The 18,082-nt window shown below is 46.2% G+C and overlaps 1 protein-coding gene across 2 annotated transcripts in view; it reads left to right on the forward strand.

Moving 5' to 3' along the window:
• LOC147440985 (FAD/NAD(P)-binding oxidoreductase family protein) overlaps positions 1-18,082 on the forward strand; it is a 189,514-nt gene that overhangs the window by 132,534 nt on the left and 38,898 nt on the right. For both annotated transcript variants that reach the window (XM_086482763.1, XM_086482764.1), the window contains exons 15-16: positions 11,756-11,876; positions 12,023-12,089. In XM_086482763.1, coding sequence (XP_086338889.1) covers positions 11,756-11,876; positions 12,023-12,089 — 188 coding nt within the window. The remainder of the gene's footprint in view (positions 1-11,755; positions 11,877-12,022; positions 12,090-18,082) is intronic.

Below are 18,082 nucleotides of genomic sequence, written 5' to 3' on the forward strand. Positions count from 1 at the left end.
TACTCATAGAGTGTCCTCTGAACTTGCTCAGCTTAGTCGGTTTTTTTTGCAGGAGTCCATGGCCGGCCTGGTTGCAGCGAGGAAGGAGGAGCAGCGTCTCCGACGGGACGTAGAGGAGGCAAGAGTAGCATCCAGACAGTCCTTGGTTGGAGGAGCAGTTGCAGCACGCTCACCAGGAGCTTGCCAGCATAGAGGAGAGGCGCCATGAGTTTGCTTTCTATCGACAGGCATCTCAGTGGACCCAGGTGGGTGACAGAGTGTCAGGGGCTTTCTTTGAGGCAGTGGGACATGGTCAGCCACTTGAGGAGGCCCGACCGGTCAATTGCTTCAGAGCTCGAGGACATGCAAGCAGTTGCTACTAACTTTTACCGTGACCTGCTATCAGTCAAAGCGTCGAGATGCATGCAGAGAGCACGTTTGGGCATAGAGGCCTTGTCTTGTGACTGAGGAGATGCGCCAGAGGCTTGAGCTGCCTCTTTAGCTAGAGGAGCTCCACGTGGCTCTCAGAGCACTTCCCTGTGGTAGCTGTCCAGGTGAGGATGGTTTGACTCCCAGTTTTTTCTCAGAGTACTGGGACTTTCTTGGCTCAGATCTCTGCAACGCTTTTCAGTACATCATGCACACAGGAGATGCCTGACAGCATGAGTGAGGGTTTGATTTACCTTATTCCCAAGGAGGGTGGCTCCTTGGATGAGATTCGACAGTGGCGGCCCATCACCATCCTCAACTCAGCCTACAAATTTCTTGCCAAAGGCTCTGAGTTTGAGGATTCAGCCACTTCCAGAGAGCATTATACATGGGACATAGACAGGTTTTGTCAAGGAGCGTGGTATCCTTGACATCTTTACGTTTTCGGAGGCCTCTGCCCTCGCTCATCTCCGTGGTGAGGATCTAGTGATACTTCTCGATTTTGAGTAGGCCTATGATAGAGTTGACTCGGACTCTTTGGAGGGCACTCTACGCAGGATGGGCTTCTCATATGCTTAGATCATAGGTGTGTCAGCTCTTTACAGACGGGTACACAGTCAGGTACTGTTGGCAGGTGGGAGAGGAGATCGCTTCATGCTCACACGTTTGGTCACACACTCTTGCCCCCTTTCTCTTTCTGTTCTATGCTGAGGTGATGAGCAAATTTTTGGTTTCATAGCAAGTCGGTCTACGTGGCTTAGCGCTCCCTATTCGAGGCGACAAGTTACTGGATGCTGAGTTTGCAGACGACTCAGCTTTGTAGTTGGAGGGCCAGGAGGCCAACCTTCACAGGTGTGAGCAGGCTCTTGAGGCCTTTTGTTGTGCAGCAGGCGCACAGATCAACTGGAGAAATAGTGTGGCTTTCTCGGTTGGTAGTGCCCCTACACCTGATTGGCTACTAGGTGAAGGTTTCAGACGGACCCCCCCCCGTGACTACAGTTCGATACTTGGGTTGTTAGGTTGGTTTGGACTTGTCTCGAGCAGCAGATTGCTCCCCTCCTCCTGTCCATCGGGATAAAGCTGTTACATTGGAGCTCTGCACGTCTTTCCTTTGCAGGCAAAGTTATAGCGGCCAACCAGGTGTTCTTGGCTACTATGTTCAAGAACTTCCTTTGGTCACAGCGCGACACTCAGATAGCCCGGGCCAAAGTGGCCTGGCAGGTCATCACTCTTCCTTGTTCTCAGGGAGGGTTGGGGATCATAGACCCAGCACAGCACAGCAGAGCCCTTCTTGGGAAGTTTGTTGTCAGAGGATTGCTTCTAGGGAAGGAGCCCTGGAAGGAGTTTTTGCTTCAACGGCTTAGGGCTAGGGTGCCCCAGGCTGGTGGCCCCTGGCGACCTTGGACCACATGGATCTTCACAGAGATGCACAAAGTTGGCCTGAGCAGGAGACTAGAGGACTGTTTTGTTGTGAGTTTGCTTCGCTCCTGGGAGCAGCTGCGGAGTGGCCTGGAGCAGCATCAGCCTACTTGCACGAAGGAGCGCCTGAGACAGCCCCTTGTTTGGAACCCCATGGTTAGCACTCAGAGAGGCCACTTGGTTGGTAGTAGGCCTCCCATTTCTTGGGGTTCCATGGCAGAGGGTCCAGCACACACTCTAGGTGACTGGCTACAGTTCTCATGCTTGTCAGAGGAGCTTCAGAGCATCAAGCTACAGGGCATGAGAGGGTGCAGAGCATGTGTCAGGACATCAGAGAGGCAGTACCAGCTGAGTGGATCACACGTCTCAAGTCAGTAGCGCCCAGATGGATGCGGGCCTTTACGCGACGGGATGTTCTCATCACAGTTCGGGCTTGCTCAGAGATTGTCCCCTCCCTGTTTTTCGAGCTACAAGGTGAGGGTCGCTTACATCGAGTTTCAGTAGAGGCCCCACAGGTGGCAGAGTGCTGTTTTCAGAGGATCCGAGTTGTGGGCATCTATGGGAGGACTTGTGTCATAGACCGTGATCCAACAGCTCTTGAGATTGGCCACTGGAGGCTGTGTGCTTGGGAGAGTTGTCCACTAGCACGAAGGTAGTGGGATCTTGGAGAGTGGTTTTGGAGGGACTCTTTTTCCTCAGCCGACCATCCAGGTATCCTTTTCTTTCAGTACACTGTTCGACTGAGACATCACAGACCGGAAACACGGAGAGAGGCTCGTCCTGCTGCAACACCTCACTGGCAGGAGGAGGGTCTCACAGCTGAGTTCTTGTCAGCTTTTTGGAGGAGGTTGTGAGACTCCAGACAACCGCGGCGAGTCACTTTGTTCCGGTGGCTGATTGCACATCGAGCTACAATAGTTGGGAGCTGGCTTGTACATAGTGGTCTTTCGACAACATGCATAGCTTGTGACCATCCTGTGGAGAGTCAGTGTCATTGTCTGTGGGATTGTCCTTTGGCACAACAGGTTTGGCGTCGTGTCCTTCGGCTGATGCGAGCTCTTTCCTCAGCACGGCAATACACTTGGGGGGACAGCTGCTTGGTCCACTCTCACGGGCCCGACACTTCAGTTTGAGCTATCCTCCACTAACAGGATGATAGTGATGCAGAGGGGTTAACCTACACTTCAGCCTGCTCTACAGGGCTTACTCCACAGGAGTGGCGCAGTGAGAGAGAGGAGTGTTGGGAGCTCATCTGCGGTCTGACACTCTGGTTCATCTAGCGGGCTTGCTACTTTCCCATCTCTGAGCCTTGCCCTGTATCACCAGCAGAGAGAGTTCGAGATCTTTGGCTAGAGCCGATCCATACTCTCAGAGGACAGTTCAAGAGACTCCAGGGCAGCTCCGACCACATGCATGAGGGTAGAAAGGCGTTCCTTCGACTCTGGCGCCCGGGGCCTTTCTTCACCATGGTCCAGGGTGTGCTCAGATGGCACTACCACCCACCTGTGTGGCTTTTCCCTCCTCCCATCTCCTAATTTAGCCCCATTGTATATATGCCGTTTTTTTCATTGGGAGAGTCTCCCTCTATGATTGCTGTAGACCTCTCTAGTAGAGGTGTTTGTAACCCTATGGACAGTTTCATTAACTAATAGAAGGATCTTTTTCTCGGGAAAAAAAAAGATCAATCTGATAGAAGATAGCACCATCCCTCAGCCGCCACCTTCTGCCCATGTGGTTGCCCCTCAAGACAAGTTGTAGTTGGTAGAGGAGCCCGCAGGTGTCCTCACTCGGGCCCAAAGGACAGCTTTCAGTCTTCGCATTCCAGCAAGTTCTACTCCCCCGGTTATGCACAACAAGAAGGCATTGACTATGAAGAGACTTTTGCTCTCATTTGTCGTATGACTACTATTCATTTCTATGTGCATTGGTAGCTTACTTTGGATGGAATGACATCAATCAGACATTGTTACTATTCTTTTGCATGGTGATATATTTGAGGAAGTATATGTAACGCAGCCTCGTGGTTTTGTCAAGAAAGGATAAGAAAAGAAAGTGTGCAAATGTTACAAAGCTTTATATGGATTGAAGCACTCTCCTCGTACTCGGTATGAAAAGGTTGACACTCGTTTGGTTAAACAAGGCTTTCGTAACAATGGCTTTTGTAACAGTCCAACTGAAAGCACTTTGTATGTCAAACGTGAGGGTGATCTATTTCTCATTGTCGTTTTGTATATAGATGATTTGCTAATTGCTGGTCCCAATGAGACAACTTTCTGAATTCAAGGTTGAATTGAATGCAACTTTCAAGATGAAAGATACAATTTTAACTAGTGTGATGGAGGTATTGCTTTGTGTCAAGCAAGATACATAGAGACTTTGGACTTAAGGATTGCAAACCTATTGCTACTCCAATGGAAACAAGGTTGAAATTGAGTCTTCATGATGCTCGAGATCTTGTTGATGTCACTCTTTATCTTGGATACCTTATTTATATATCCAATACGAGGCCGGATATCAGTTTTCAATCTCACAGGCCAGCAGATTTATGCATAACCCAGGGTCTAAGCATTGGTAGGTTGTTGAAAGGATCTTTCACTATGTGAGTGGCACTTCACATCTTGGGTTGTTTTATCCCAAGGGAGATCATTGCCGCCAAATTTGCATGCTTTCTTGGACTTAGATTGGGCTGGTTGTTATGGCACGAGTGTCTTTTACATGTGTTTTTTGTTTCATGCTCGGAAGCTCATGCGTATCATGGTTGAGCAAGAGGCAACCGACTGTTGCGACTTCCAGTTGTGAAGCTGAGTACAGGGCAATCTTCACAGCTACAGTTGAGTGTGTATGGCTCATACGCCTTATGGCTGATTTGTGTGTTGGAAAGGACACTGCCAACCTCATCTACACTGATAGTCAGAGCACATTGAAACCCGGTTTTTCATGCTTGTGCAAAGCACATTGAGGTGCATTATCACTATGTCAAGGAGAGACTCTTAGCAAGAGAGATTAGCTTGGTTTATGTGCTGACATAGGACATTCACAAAGGCATTGTCTCGTTATAAGTTCAAAGCTTTCCGCAAAGCTTTGGGCTTGCTTCCCTTTGTGGATTGATCATGTCCTCGGGGCATGGTACTTCCCTATACACAATGTGTCAGCTCTCGTTCACTGCATCACTCCTAGGGGGGATTTGTTACCATATATATGGCAGTGATGTGTGTGAACACACTTAGGACCGCTGGGGAAAGTTTTCCCTCACTAGGAGGTTTTTTGCCCCGTGCATTGTATATATGTCCATCACTCTAGGCTAACTTATTCTCCATTTGTGCACTGAGCAATACACTCACTGTTGCGTGCCTTGAGCTTCTCCATCTTCTCCAAGTTGGGTGTGCTTTCGTGCAAACCTAATTCCAATAATTTTTTGTCATATATTTGCTGAAATTTGATGAAAATTAGTAATTCAATTTGTGCTTTTGCTAATTATTAGCTGAAAACAGATAATTTTGGTAGCAAACTATCAAATTATCAAATTTCTTGCACTTGTGGCTTACCACACCTGCGGGAGAGAAATGGAATGAAATGTTATATTAAACGTCTTCGAAAGGCCAAAATGACCTATGAGACCAAACCGATACAATCCTTGTGGATCTAATCCAATGTTTGGGTACAAAAATAAAATGAAGTAAAGTGAAAGATTAAACTAAAAGATTAAAATCGTCAAACTAAAGAAATCATCATCCATGCCCGAGGATGCCCGGCATTGGCCCAGCATTGTTCGAGAAAGTATTGCATCGGTCGCTGAAGAGCTTTGTCAATGTCCGCCTCTGTAAATAGTCGTATTGGGCGTCTCTCATGTCGTGCTAGAATAGTCCTGATTCTCTGAGCCTCTGCTGATGTCGTGGTCACCCCGTAGACGTGGGTGTCAAGCTCTCTCGAGCTCAGAGGCTATGTCCACTAGTATACCTATGGTAGAAGTGGGCTCTGAAGTCTGGTGTGAAGCATGCTCATCTGGCTGCTTAGTCCGTGCTCTAAAGAAGTCAGTGATCTCTCTCTGTGAATGTCTCCCATTGCTTGGTCTCCTCAAGAGATTCTCCATGTGTCTGAGCAGCTCTAGCAAAAACAACCCGACGCATCTCTAATCCCGATATCTCATGACTCTAGCCAACGGTCCAAAGCCCTCTCCGAATAGACAGTGAAAGTGGCCTCGTATCTCATAGTATACCGGACAATGACAAATGTGATGCATCTCTGTCTTTGGCTCTGTATGACACAACTAGCATATCCTGGCTTCTGCTGGTACTCTCCTAAATCTGTCAGTCTCAATCTCTAGCTGATGCGATTATATGCGCATCTGATCAATAGCACATCGTATCTCATAGGATAAATGAGTGTCCATATAGGCCGGTCTGATCACATAACCATCCTCTGTTAGTTGGAAGAGATGCTCTCTATAGAAAGCCATCTTCATGCCCAACTCTTGTATCGGTTGTATCCATGTGCTTCCGGCATCTAGTTGAATCAAATCTGACGTATAAGTCTAGTAATCTTTGTCCGTGTGAGAGAAAGGGAAGGTGCATCCAAGGAGTACTGGAATGGAGGCAGTCTATCCATGTTGAAGCCATGTAGCTGTCAAGATGACTCAAGGGCTAGCCAAGCATGTGTGTCTCTGGGGAGGTCCCATAAATTATGCATGAAGGAAACTGATCTACTAAGGGCCTCAACTACGAGGGAGGGGGCAGCTAGCTCAGCTCGAATAATCTCATGTGGCACTGAGGCCTTAGCCCGAATCATCCAAGAGATCATAGAGACTAGAGGCCTCTCTATACATCTCCATCCATCAATGCTACCAGATCTGCGCTGATGGTCCAGTGAGGGCCCCCAAATCTGAACCCCATAGAGCATAGCTGAAGCCACGAGTGTCAAAAAGCCACAGCTTTGCTCGAGGTTCCTCCAAATCTGAACCCCATAGAGCATAGCTAAAGCCACGAGAGTGTCAAAAAGCCACAACTTTGTTCAAGGTTCCTGAAACTGAAACCGCGAACACATCTTCTCCAATCCTCCCAAGGCTGCATAAGCTCTCGTCGATCTAGTCTCCTCAATGAAAATGCCGGTCCATTGAAGGCTACCCCAAGATAGGTGTATGCATCTGTATACTCCGTCTTCTGCTGCTCTCCTCAATGAAAATGCCGGTCCACTGAAGGCTACCCCAAGATAGGTGTATGCATCTATATACTCCACCATCTCCTGGCCATATGTAAAAGTGGGTGCTGACCTCCTGACTGATTGTGGTGTGGTGTTGAGCACCATAACCTTGATTTTCCTAGGTTAACAGACAATCCACTATCGTGGGCAAATGTGGACAAAGCATCTAAATGACACTGCATCCCCTCCGGGGAGTCAGAAATCAACACAATATCATCAGCATATAACAATAGTGGCGATCCATGTCCCTGCCAACTGTGATCCTCTATCACCATCCTTCTCAATGTAGTCAGCAACCTCATCCACATACATGCCAAAATAGTGTAGGAGATAGCAGGCAACCCATTTTCACCCAATACTGGAGTGAACCAAATCAGAAACCCCCTCTGGAGTTCGTACATGCCCTCTATCACCATCCTTCTCAATGTAGTCAGCAACCTCATCCACATACATGCCAAAATAGTGTAGGAGATAGCAAGCAACCCTGTTTCACCCAATACTGGAGTGAACCAAATCAGAAACCCCCTCTGGAGTTCGTACATGCCCCACTACTGACTTGTATAGAGCCATGATCCCCCATATCAACTCTTTGGGTACCCCCATCTCCTGCAATCTACGCATCAATCTAGCTTTGGGCACTGTATCGAAGGCTTTGCGGAAGTCCACAAAGCAAAAATAGAGCCGTCTCCCATGTGATCTCCCCTCCTTAATAATGGTTCTAAGTGTCAGAATATGATCAAGAGTAGAGAAACCTCTCTTGAAACCTGCCTGTCCTGCTACCCGTATACCCTCTCTCTCTGTCCATCTACTCAACTGCTGCTCAAGGATGGATGCGTACAATCGTGCCAATGTGTGTCCAATCATGATAGTGCGGTCCCAGGCTCCATAGGGTCCCCTGACTTGAAGATAGGTACGATTGTGGACAAACTCCAAGTATCAGGTAGGCCCTTGCACATGGCACGGTTGAACATCACTGCTAGAAGCTCTGCAAGAAAATCTCTGGCATGTATAAAATGCTTTGCTACAAGGCCATCATGATCATAAGCTCTCCTAGTCTTCTTCCATTTCTGCAGTAAAGAAAGCACATGTGTGTGGGCATGGCTTTGGCGGATCTAGAAGAGGTGGCTGCCCCGAGAATGTGTACAGAGATGATGCATACTGACCTATACCTCCGTAGAAGTGATGACCGGTGGGGGGGAGTGCTCATGGAAGAGTCGCCATGCCTCGCCTCAATCCTGGCCCAAAAACAAGTGATACAAATCTTGCTCTAGCCGAGCTAGAAACGCCCTCTTCTTCCGTCGTACCAAACGCCAAGAAGCAATCCGTGAGTGCGTTTGAGTAATGACTCCTAGAAGTACCTCCCTCTGAAGTGGGGCTCTGGTCTCTCTGGTCTCCCAAAACATCGTCGTTGCCCAAGCTCAGTGTTATGTGGGTATGCCTCTACTGCTGCATCCTATAGTGTCTGTGTCAATATATAAGTGAGCTCCCCTAAAGGTCTCCTTGGATCCTCTGTGCACCTACTTCAAAGTGGGAGTGAACTGGAGTGAGACGGTAAACGTGAGGAGAGCATGATCTACTGCTAATCTAATAGGCCTGGGCCCGACTGTAAAGTCCTGAATAGAGGGTATAAAATTGGGTTGAGCCAAAACATAATCCACTGTGCTGGCCCCATGTCTATGAGGAAAACAAGTGAACCCACTCGACGTTGGAAATCTCTGGAGGCCATTCAAGATGGCGAGTCCATGTGCAATCCCCAAATTTGTCAGATATCCCCCATATCCAGTGTGCTCATCCTGTGAACACCTAACCAATCCCGTATCACTGACATCCAATTCTCTCAAAATTTCCTCTAAGTTATCTTGAAAGCTGTCTCAGACTAGCTCGTCCTGGCCTTGAAGTCTCCCAAAAGAATGACATCTCCATCCCTAGAGAACTCCGTCCTCATCCAATATCATGTAGGGTGACTTCCCTTGGGCGATGCATAATAAGATGAGCTGGGGGCAAAATAGCATATTGCAATGTAGAGTGGCCTCCCTATCTCCGCTCTCACTCTAACCCACATATATCTGGCCTCCTCATCCTTTTGAACAATACGAATGAGGGGTTGCAGCTCCTCCCTGAATAGGACTGCCACACTTCCTGATCCCCGCCCTCTATGCGTTGATCTCACTTCCTACCTACAAGTAGTCTCCCAATGGTATCCCGTCACTCTAGATAATGTGCCGCCAAGAGTCTGATGTGTTTCCGAGTAAAAAATAATGTCTCTTCCCTTAAAGCTATCCTCAAATGCGCCTACATCTAGCATGATTGATCCGTTACAATTCCATGCTGCCATTTTAAGGTTGGTCCCATAGGTCTCGCACCGTCATATGGTGCGTTTTTCCAACACCACTACTCTCCCTCCCTAGTAGAAAGCAATTTTCCCTTTCTCTCTCGCCGCCTTGATCTCTGGCATCAACTCTTGCATGTGTGCTACCTATGCTAGAGTGAGGTCATCACCCAAAAATATCCTAGTTTGCTTGAGTGTTGGTTCAAAAATACCCATGCACTGTCACAAACTAATGATGTGGCATGCCTAATAAGTGTCCTAACTTATGGGCACCTGTCGACAAGGCCCTGGGGACACTAGAAATTATTAAAAAGGGCTAGCGGTTCTATACGGAACCCTGCAAATCGTGCTGACGTGACTGGACATATAGATTTTTGCAAAACACGCTGCTGTGTTGACGTGGTAGGCCGTACGGCATTCCGCCTTTTGCGTTGGCTACTTTTGGGAGCCAAGTGCTTTTGAGTTTGGAAGATTTTCATGTACTGCTTTTCCCATCGCCAAGGGTCTTTAAATAAGTCCCCTGGGCCCTCTTTGGCTGACTTGTGCTGACGAGCCAGTGAGCAGACAAGACCCACGAGCAACTGTAATTTGCTCGAGCATTAATACAAAAAGAAATACGGAAAGGGGCAACGGAACTACGACGGGCCGTGTCGACTCAATTGAAATGTGAATTAAGTGTTAAGTGTTTTAAAGTGATTCTCTCTCGTGTGTCGTGCCAGATTCCAGGCTTGGGGTGTCGAGGTTTGTTTTAGTGGTATCAGAGCTCAGTCGATTTCTCTTCTACCAGGAAATCCAATCCCTTTTTCTGCGACACACATAGAAGGACTCCTCCTGCCACTTCGGGAACGGGAGGCAGCATGGGAAATTCGAACGGATCAGCAGATCAAGAGTATGGGCCAGCTCAACCTACGGAGTATCCACTGATGGAGATGCAACGTCAGCAGCAGGTTGATTTCGCAAAGCAGATGCTCCAGTTTGCAAAGGATCCACAGTATGCAAAAATTTTGACCTAACACCCGATTGACGAAGTGCATATGCAATGGCAGAACGCCATCGACACACCAATAAAGTCAGCCCTCAAGAAACGTCCTACACCAAGGATGTTTATTGAAGAACTTAATGACGTTGTCGACAGATGAGTCAACCAACTTTTGGGGGCGAAGAAACCATCGAAGAAACGCAACAAGGAAACTAATTACCCCGGTTATTTGGGCCGTCGATCTTCTTTTGCAAGTGCAAGAAAACAAAAGAAGCATGTACGCTTCGAAGGACTGTCCAGTTCGTCCTCATCTTCTTCTCACAGTTGGGATAGCTCTTCCTCTTCCGATTCGAGTGATGAGGATAGAAAGGGCAAGAAACGAAGAAAGAACGAGAGATTTGGAAAGAACAAGAAGTAGGCAAAGAAGAGCAGATCATATTACTGTGAGTCCACTCACATAATTGGGTTGCAACCGGGGTCCTGGCCTTTATTTTATATGCCCAAGGATCCCAAAAAGCATCAAAAGCAATCTGCAATTCACAACAAAACCCCAAATGCTACTGGCCACTAATTCATGTAGGGAAACTGTAATAAAGCTTATGTGGATTAAGCTGCTACTTCAGCAGCACATAGAAATTGCCACATCAATAGGCCATACATGTTGCCAGATTTTTGGGTCCATACGCTATTCTATGTCACATGTTTGTACAGGTCACCACGTCAATTTCCACACCATCTTTCTGTACAGCCCTCCCACATCAGCATGTCATCTAACCGGCCGGCAGCCCGTGCCATCAGGAAAATTCCTAATACAAACTCAAAACAATTGGAAAAGAACCGATAACACTTCACACTTCAATTCTAGGATGACAGGGAAGAGGCGGAGTTCCCCTTTAGAGAGTGTTGGCCCCCCAAATAGCCACCCGTTGCATATTTCTTATCATATTGGCCACAACAGATAGCACCATTGTTGTGTGAGACCAATCACCATAATCTGGGTTAACACTGGCACACAGGCCATCAATTTGAAGGTTCTTAGGGGTCTAAGGAAGTGAAAAGCATCAGCTATAAATGAATTAACCACAAAATATTCTGATATTTATAGTCCCAAACGCATGTGCTAAACATGTCCCACGCCGAAAACTGCCCAAAAGCTTGCGTAGAATTTATTGCTGTGTCAGTAATTGGTACAGACTCTATGGTTGATTTTAGCCTGCATGGCTCCATGGTTCGCAGTGGCTATGTCTTCTATATTATCACAAAAATTACTAATTTATTTCCACCTTAAAAGAAAGTTGTGTGTGTCTGTGTTTTCTACAAGAAAGGGAGAATGCCCTAATCTATAGATAAGTGAGTTCTTTGGTATGTTTTCTCTCCCTTCAACATGCATGCAGGAATGCTTTAATGTTTCCCTTAATCTGCAGAAAAAATTCTCCAGTAGCTGCTTCAGTTTAATTGAAGAATATGCACCAGGATTCACATCCTCAATTGTTGACTATGAGATGCTGACTCCTCCAGACCTTGAACAAGTGTTTGGGTTGACAGGTGTGTTTTTTGTCGTTAACTATTAAAAGGTTTATAATTTGTACCCACACGATGACCATAGAATTTATTATGTGGTTACACTAAAGCAGCCAATAAGAATCTCTATAGGAAAGTGAAAAATTTGCATGAATTTGATTATCATGTAGGTGGAAATATCTTCCATGGTGCAATGGGACTGGATGGAATATTTTTATTGCGACCAGTGAAGGGTTGGTAAGTGACTTCCATGCGCTGTGCTTGCCTCCTTAATCACTCTATGTGTTCCTTACCGCATTCTCTGTCACTTTTACGAGGTTTACATGCTCTCCATGTTCTTTCTTAATCTATTTGTCCAATAGACACTAGTCATGTGCATGAGCAATAAGTGGCTCTAGTTCTCTTTAAGACTGGTCTGTTTCCTCAATTTGAGTAAAAGTTTCAATATATTGATGAAATAAAACATGGCGAACAAAATGTACTATAGAGAACATGGCGAACAAAATGTACTATAGAGAAACAGTATAAGAATTTGCTCTATGTTTACCAACACAACACACTGGAGAGAAAATTCTCTCCCCTTTCATAATCACTAAATGTTCTCAATTTTAAATTTTTGCCTTCGCCAGGATCATTTGACCGTACCATTTAATGGTTAAATCTAAATTTCTTGGTGCTAAAGGGAATGTATGAGGCTCATTTTAATGGGTTAAAACCAGGTCATCCAAGAAAAAAAGTTACTTTTAATGATGTTCATGAAGGGAAGATATGAATCCCAATGAGACCAAGTCTAGAAACACTTTACAAAGGGACTTTGATTGCTTTGTTGGGTTTTCCTATTTGTCTCCGTGTAATTGCCACCTCACATACTTTGACAATAGCAGTTTGATCATAATATTAGTAAACTTAAAATGTATGTCGAAAAACTGATACTGTGGCAATTTGTTAAGCTTTGACCCAAAATCCTAAACCCAAACAAAGGTTATAGGAAGCCAATCCCTTAGCTCTTTCAACTCGGTAACTCAAGCTCTCGATAATATTTTGTAGAAATTTCTCTAAAGATTTGGCTGCTGCCAAAGATGTTTTTCTTACCAGCTTATTCTGTCTATACTAAGTTGTCCCCAGCACAATGATAGAAAGTTGGAAAGCTGACTAAAAAGGGTTGTGATAATGGGTCCGCCTAAGTTGTCTCAACAATAAGTATTGCTAAAATTCTCGGACACTAAATCAAAAATGCTTTTTTTGTAAATATTTTATTTTGTTTCCTTACTATTGAGTGTCGCGTCCTAGTGAGCAAGTTGAACTCTTTGTGATTGTCACAAAGGCATACCTGTCTTACTAGTCTACAAGTTCATGCGTGTTCCCTTATCAACAAGGAGAAAGTTAGCGCCTTGAAGCTCAACTTGTGTGAGTCTTAATAAGAGAATCAGGATAGTGTATTGACTTGGCCATAGTCACCCCCCAAGATGGAAACGGTAGAAATTGTAGCAGGAAATCTCTGTCGTGCTCTCTATTGTGGGTGCTCCTCAGTGCAACATGAAAGAAATCTCACTCCAAACATAGAAACAAACACTATAGAGCAATGGAACAAAGCATGACTGTACTCAAATGACACAACAGCAGACTCCAAACCCAATGGAAGCTTGAATAAACTCATAGACCAATACAGAATTTGGCTGGTAGCACATTCAGCTCCAAGCTTAGGACTCACAGGTACAATGGGGGGATCAAGGCTCCAGCTATGCAGGTGTGCTAGTGCTGGACTGAAACTCAAGACTCTAACTCAACGACTCATACGACTCCTAGTACGCATAAGACCAACTGAGCATATATACAACCCTGGGGCCTGAAGGGCAGCCAACGGCTAACACAAATATCTCTGACAGTCCAGCTATACCTATCCCCAATCCGTGGTGGCGGTGAACTGGCCACGGTGTCCTCTAGATCACCACTCCTTTGTCTGCCATGTGTCCAGGCGAGAGTTCACTCAGTGTAACCCACGACCCTCTATAACTGCTTTCCAGTGAAAGTGACATTGTAGCCCTACTACATCTTGCCCGCCACAAAACCACTCACGAAGCATAAACAAAAACTGCCTAAGAGTGCGTTGACATAGTCATCTTCTTTGAAAATGATAATTGGGATGGTCGCAGTATTGCACACTCACACTACATTTACATACGGTGTTCCCGCATAGACAAAAGGCTGATTATACCAATACAAATCCACAACCTCGTAACCAGATACATCCACAACCTCTGTATACCCACAATGCATAGAAAGATCTTGGTCACCTATCTGTGTGCATTGTATTGTTGATTCTACGTCCGGTGTGCAAGTAGAGGAGCTTGCGGATGAAACGGTGGAAGCAGCACGCGTGGAAGCAACTAAACCTGCTCCACGCTCCACTTTCTGGCTGGGCGCTGCTGCCTTATATAGCCTGCAACAGCTTGGCTAATTTATTGCAATAGCTGCTTTTTTTTTTAATGCTAGGACCTTTAGAAAGCCACGCAAAAGGAATACTTAAGCTACTGCAGTCGTCCTCATTGGTCACAAGATTGTTGAGCTTCGCGATTATTTGTTGCAGGCCACGTAGACTTGATTTCTAATCTAATGCTGACGAGCAGAGGCGAGACGGACGAACGGCGAGAGCAAGGGGAGACGAGGAAGGGCGGGAGAGCAGGACGAGGGCAAGAGGGCAAGGGGTTGGGTGGGCGAGAATGAGAGTGATGAGCTATAGAAAACATTGGAAGAGTGATAAAGATTAGAAGCACTAAGAGTGAGAGGTTCACAAAGGAAAAATGACTTCGAGCACAACGTGGAGGAGTAGGGACAGATGGGAATAGCAGGTTCATGAAATAACATCAAAATCAGGGGATTGAGAGAATGGCGGGTTAGTTTCCAAATTTGAATAGACATTAAGAAAGTGGGTTTATAAAGACCGTACAATTGAATGAAGCTGGGACGATTTTCAATCCAAAGGACATTTTCCTATAAATGAAGATGCCCCAGGGAGTCACAAAAGCAGTCGTGATTTGCCATCACGATGGATGCCCAACTTATTGTAGCCACTGAAACGATCCATGAAACTATAGAGTACATGCCCAGCCACATCTTCTAGGACTCTTCCAATGCAAGGGGTCGGAAAGTCATCAAGGATTGTCACCTTGTTGAGAGCATGGTAGTCGACACAGACGCAGATTTTGTAACAGGCCTAGACACTCCAAGTGAGAAATCAATAGCAACACACGAACAGAAACTTCAAATTCACTAAACTTTAATAGAGAGAAATGAAATGTTATGTTAACGTCTTCAAAAGGCCAAAATGACCTATGAGACCAATCTGTTACAAAATAGTGAATCTGATACCATGTCTGGGTACAAAAAGAACTAGAACAAAGATACTACTACTAGGATCCATCCTCATCTGCACTCTGGATGTCGACAGAGTATGGCTCGAACCCTTTAATGTAGTCTCCGTCGATGTTGTGTAGCTCCTCTCCTCAATCGTGGCTGTCTGGATCTTCGTAGCTCCAATGCTCGGTTGATGATAGTGCCGATAGTGGTCGAAAGAGAGAGAGAGAAATGAAATGAAATGAAATGTTATATGAACGTCTTCAAAAGTCCAAAATGACCTATGAAACCAAACTGTTACAAAATTGTAAATCTAATACCATATCTCGGTACAAAAAGACTAGAATAAAAATACTACTACTACTAGAATCCATCCTCATCTGCACTCTGGATGTCGAGAGTATGGCTCTAATTCTTTGTTGTAGTCTCCGTCGATGTTGTGTAGCGCCTCTCCTCAATCGTGGACGTTTGGATTTCTGTAGCTCCAGTGCTCGGTTGATGAGAGTGCCGGTAGTGGTCGAATGAGAGTGGGCCGAGCTTTGCAGTGGTGGCTGCTCCTCTGGCTGTCCCATATCTAATGAAAAGAAATCTGTAATCCGTCTCTGGGACTGTCTCTCTCTAGCTCTCCCCAGTAAAGTGTCTCTATATCTGTGTAACTCAAGTGGATATAGCCCAAGACATCTCTGATCCTCATAACTCATGACCCTAGAGAAAGGACCGAAACCCTAGAGAGAGAGAGAGAGAGAGAGAGAGAGAGAGAGAGAGAGAGAGAGAGAGAGAGAAATGTTATATTAACGTCTTCAAAAGGCCAAAGTGACCTATGAGACCAGAAAGTTACAATGTGGTGGATCTGATACAAAGTCAGAGTAACAAGATGACAAAATGACAGAATAAAATACTATGGAATCCTAAACTGCTAGGTGTGAACTAAGCAGCTAAGCAGCTAGCTGGGATAGCTAGATCACAAGAGATCCAGCATCGGTCGCTAGCGGATCTCATCAATCTCCTCCATGGTCAGTAGTCTGACTGGGTGTTGTGCATGTCGAGCCACAGTGATCCGAATCCTTTGATGCAGCCTCCGTCGATGCTGTGTAGTCCTCCGCAGTCGTGGGCGTCTGCTCCCCAGCTCAGTCGCTCGATCGATTAGTGTGCCTCTGGTGTGAGGCGACGAGCTTTGCTGTGGTAGTAACTCCTCCAGGTCTCCAGTGTAGCTCTAAAGAAGTCTGTGATCTGTCTCTGAGATTGGCTAGCCTCTCCTCTCATCAGGCTCTTTCTATGTCTACGCAACTCGAGCAAAAACAAACCCAGGCATCTCTGATCCTCGTACCGCATGACTCTAGAGAATGGTCCAAAGCCCTCTCTGAACAAGCAATGGAAGCGGCCTCGTATCTCGTAGTAGACGGGGTAGTGGCATGTGTAGTGCAACTCTGTCTCAGGCTCGATATCACACAGGGGGCATGTCTTGGCCTCTGCTGGTCCTCCGCTGTATCTCCCAGTCTCGATCTGCACAGCTGGTGTGAAGATGTGCGTATCTGGCCAATAGCACATCTTATCCCATGAGACAAGTGGGTGTCCATGTATCTGGGCCTCGTCACAAAACCATCCTCTGTAAGCTGGAGGAGATGCTCTCTGTAGAAAGCCATCTTCGTGCCCAGCTCCTGTGCTGGCTGTATCCATGTCCTCTTGGTGTCTAGCTGAGTCAAGTCCTGGCGGATGATCCTGGTGATCTCGGACTGTGTAAGAGTCAAAGAGGGCGCATCCAGTGAGTACTGGAAAGGAGGCAATCTGTCTATGCTGAACCCATGCGCCTAAAACCATGATGTCATCTCCCCATACCAGCATGCTGTATCTCCCTGCATGGCTAACTGTCGAGAGGACTCAAGTGCAAGGTGGGCATATCTGTCTCTAGGAAGTTCCCATATGTGGTGTATGAAGGAGACAGATCTGGTGAGCGCCTCAACCACTAGTGGGGAGGCAGCTAGCTCTGCTCGTACAATAGCACGTGGTACTGAAGCCTTGGCTCTAATGAGCCGCGAGATCATAGAGACCAGAGGCTTCTCCATGTACCCTCATCCATCATTGCGGCCTGTCCTCCTGTGATGATCCAGCAATGCAGAAGCCACCAAAGTGTCAAAGAGCCAGAGCTTCGTCCGAGGCTCCTGAAACTGAACTTGTGAACACATCCTTTCCAATCTACCCAATGCTGCATGGGCTCTGGTCAATCTAGTCTCTGCTGCCCTCCTCAATGAAAATGCTGGCCCACTAAAAACCACTCCAAGATAAGTAAAAGCATTTGTATACTCCACCGTCTCCTGGCGAGAGAGAGAAATGAAATGTTATATTAACGTCTTCAAAAGGCCAAAGTGACCTATGACACCAGAAAGTTACAATGCGGTGTATTTGATACAAAGTTAGATTAACAAAATAAATTAAACTAGGATAACAAAATATAAATACTGCAGGATCCTAAACTAAGGGGAGAGAGAGAGAAAAGAAAGAAAGAAAGAAAGAAAGATTTTTTAACGTCTATGTCAGGCCGAAATCGGCCTATGAGACAAATCAAATGTACATTGTGTGTATGTCATCCGTCTATCGGAAAGACAAATGAAACAAAATTGATACAAAACTGAGCTGAATGTAGGTAGTGGAGTATCTGAGGAGGGATGGAGCTCTATCTCTAGGGGTATATGCATGTCTATATGCTCAAGGTAGTACAATCATGAGAATGCATCAAGCTATCTAGCTCCATCCTGTACTAATGGGGGGGTGTAAGATGTGGTACATGGGTGGGTCTGGTGCCAAGGCTACCCGGATGAAAGCTGTCGGGTCAGCCCTCATCTGAGCCACTCGCTCCTCAGTGGCACGGCGCTCCCGGG

Source organism: Adiantum capillus-veneris, chromosome 15 (genome assembly GCF_014529385.1).
Source record: "Adiantum capillus-veneris isolate H3 chromosome 15, ASM1452938v2, whole genome shotgun sequence".
NCBI lineage: Eukaryota > Viridiplantae > Streptophyta > Polypodiopsida > Polypodiales > Pteridaceae > Adiantum > Adiantum capillus-veneris.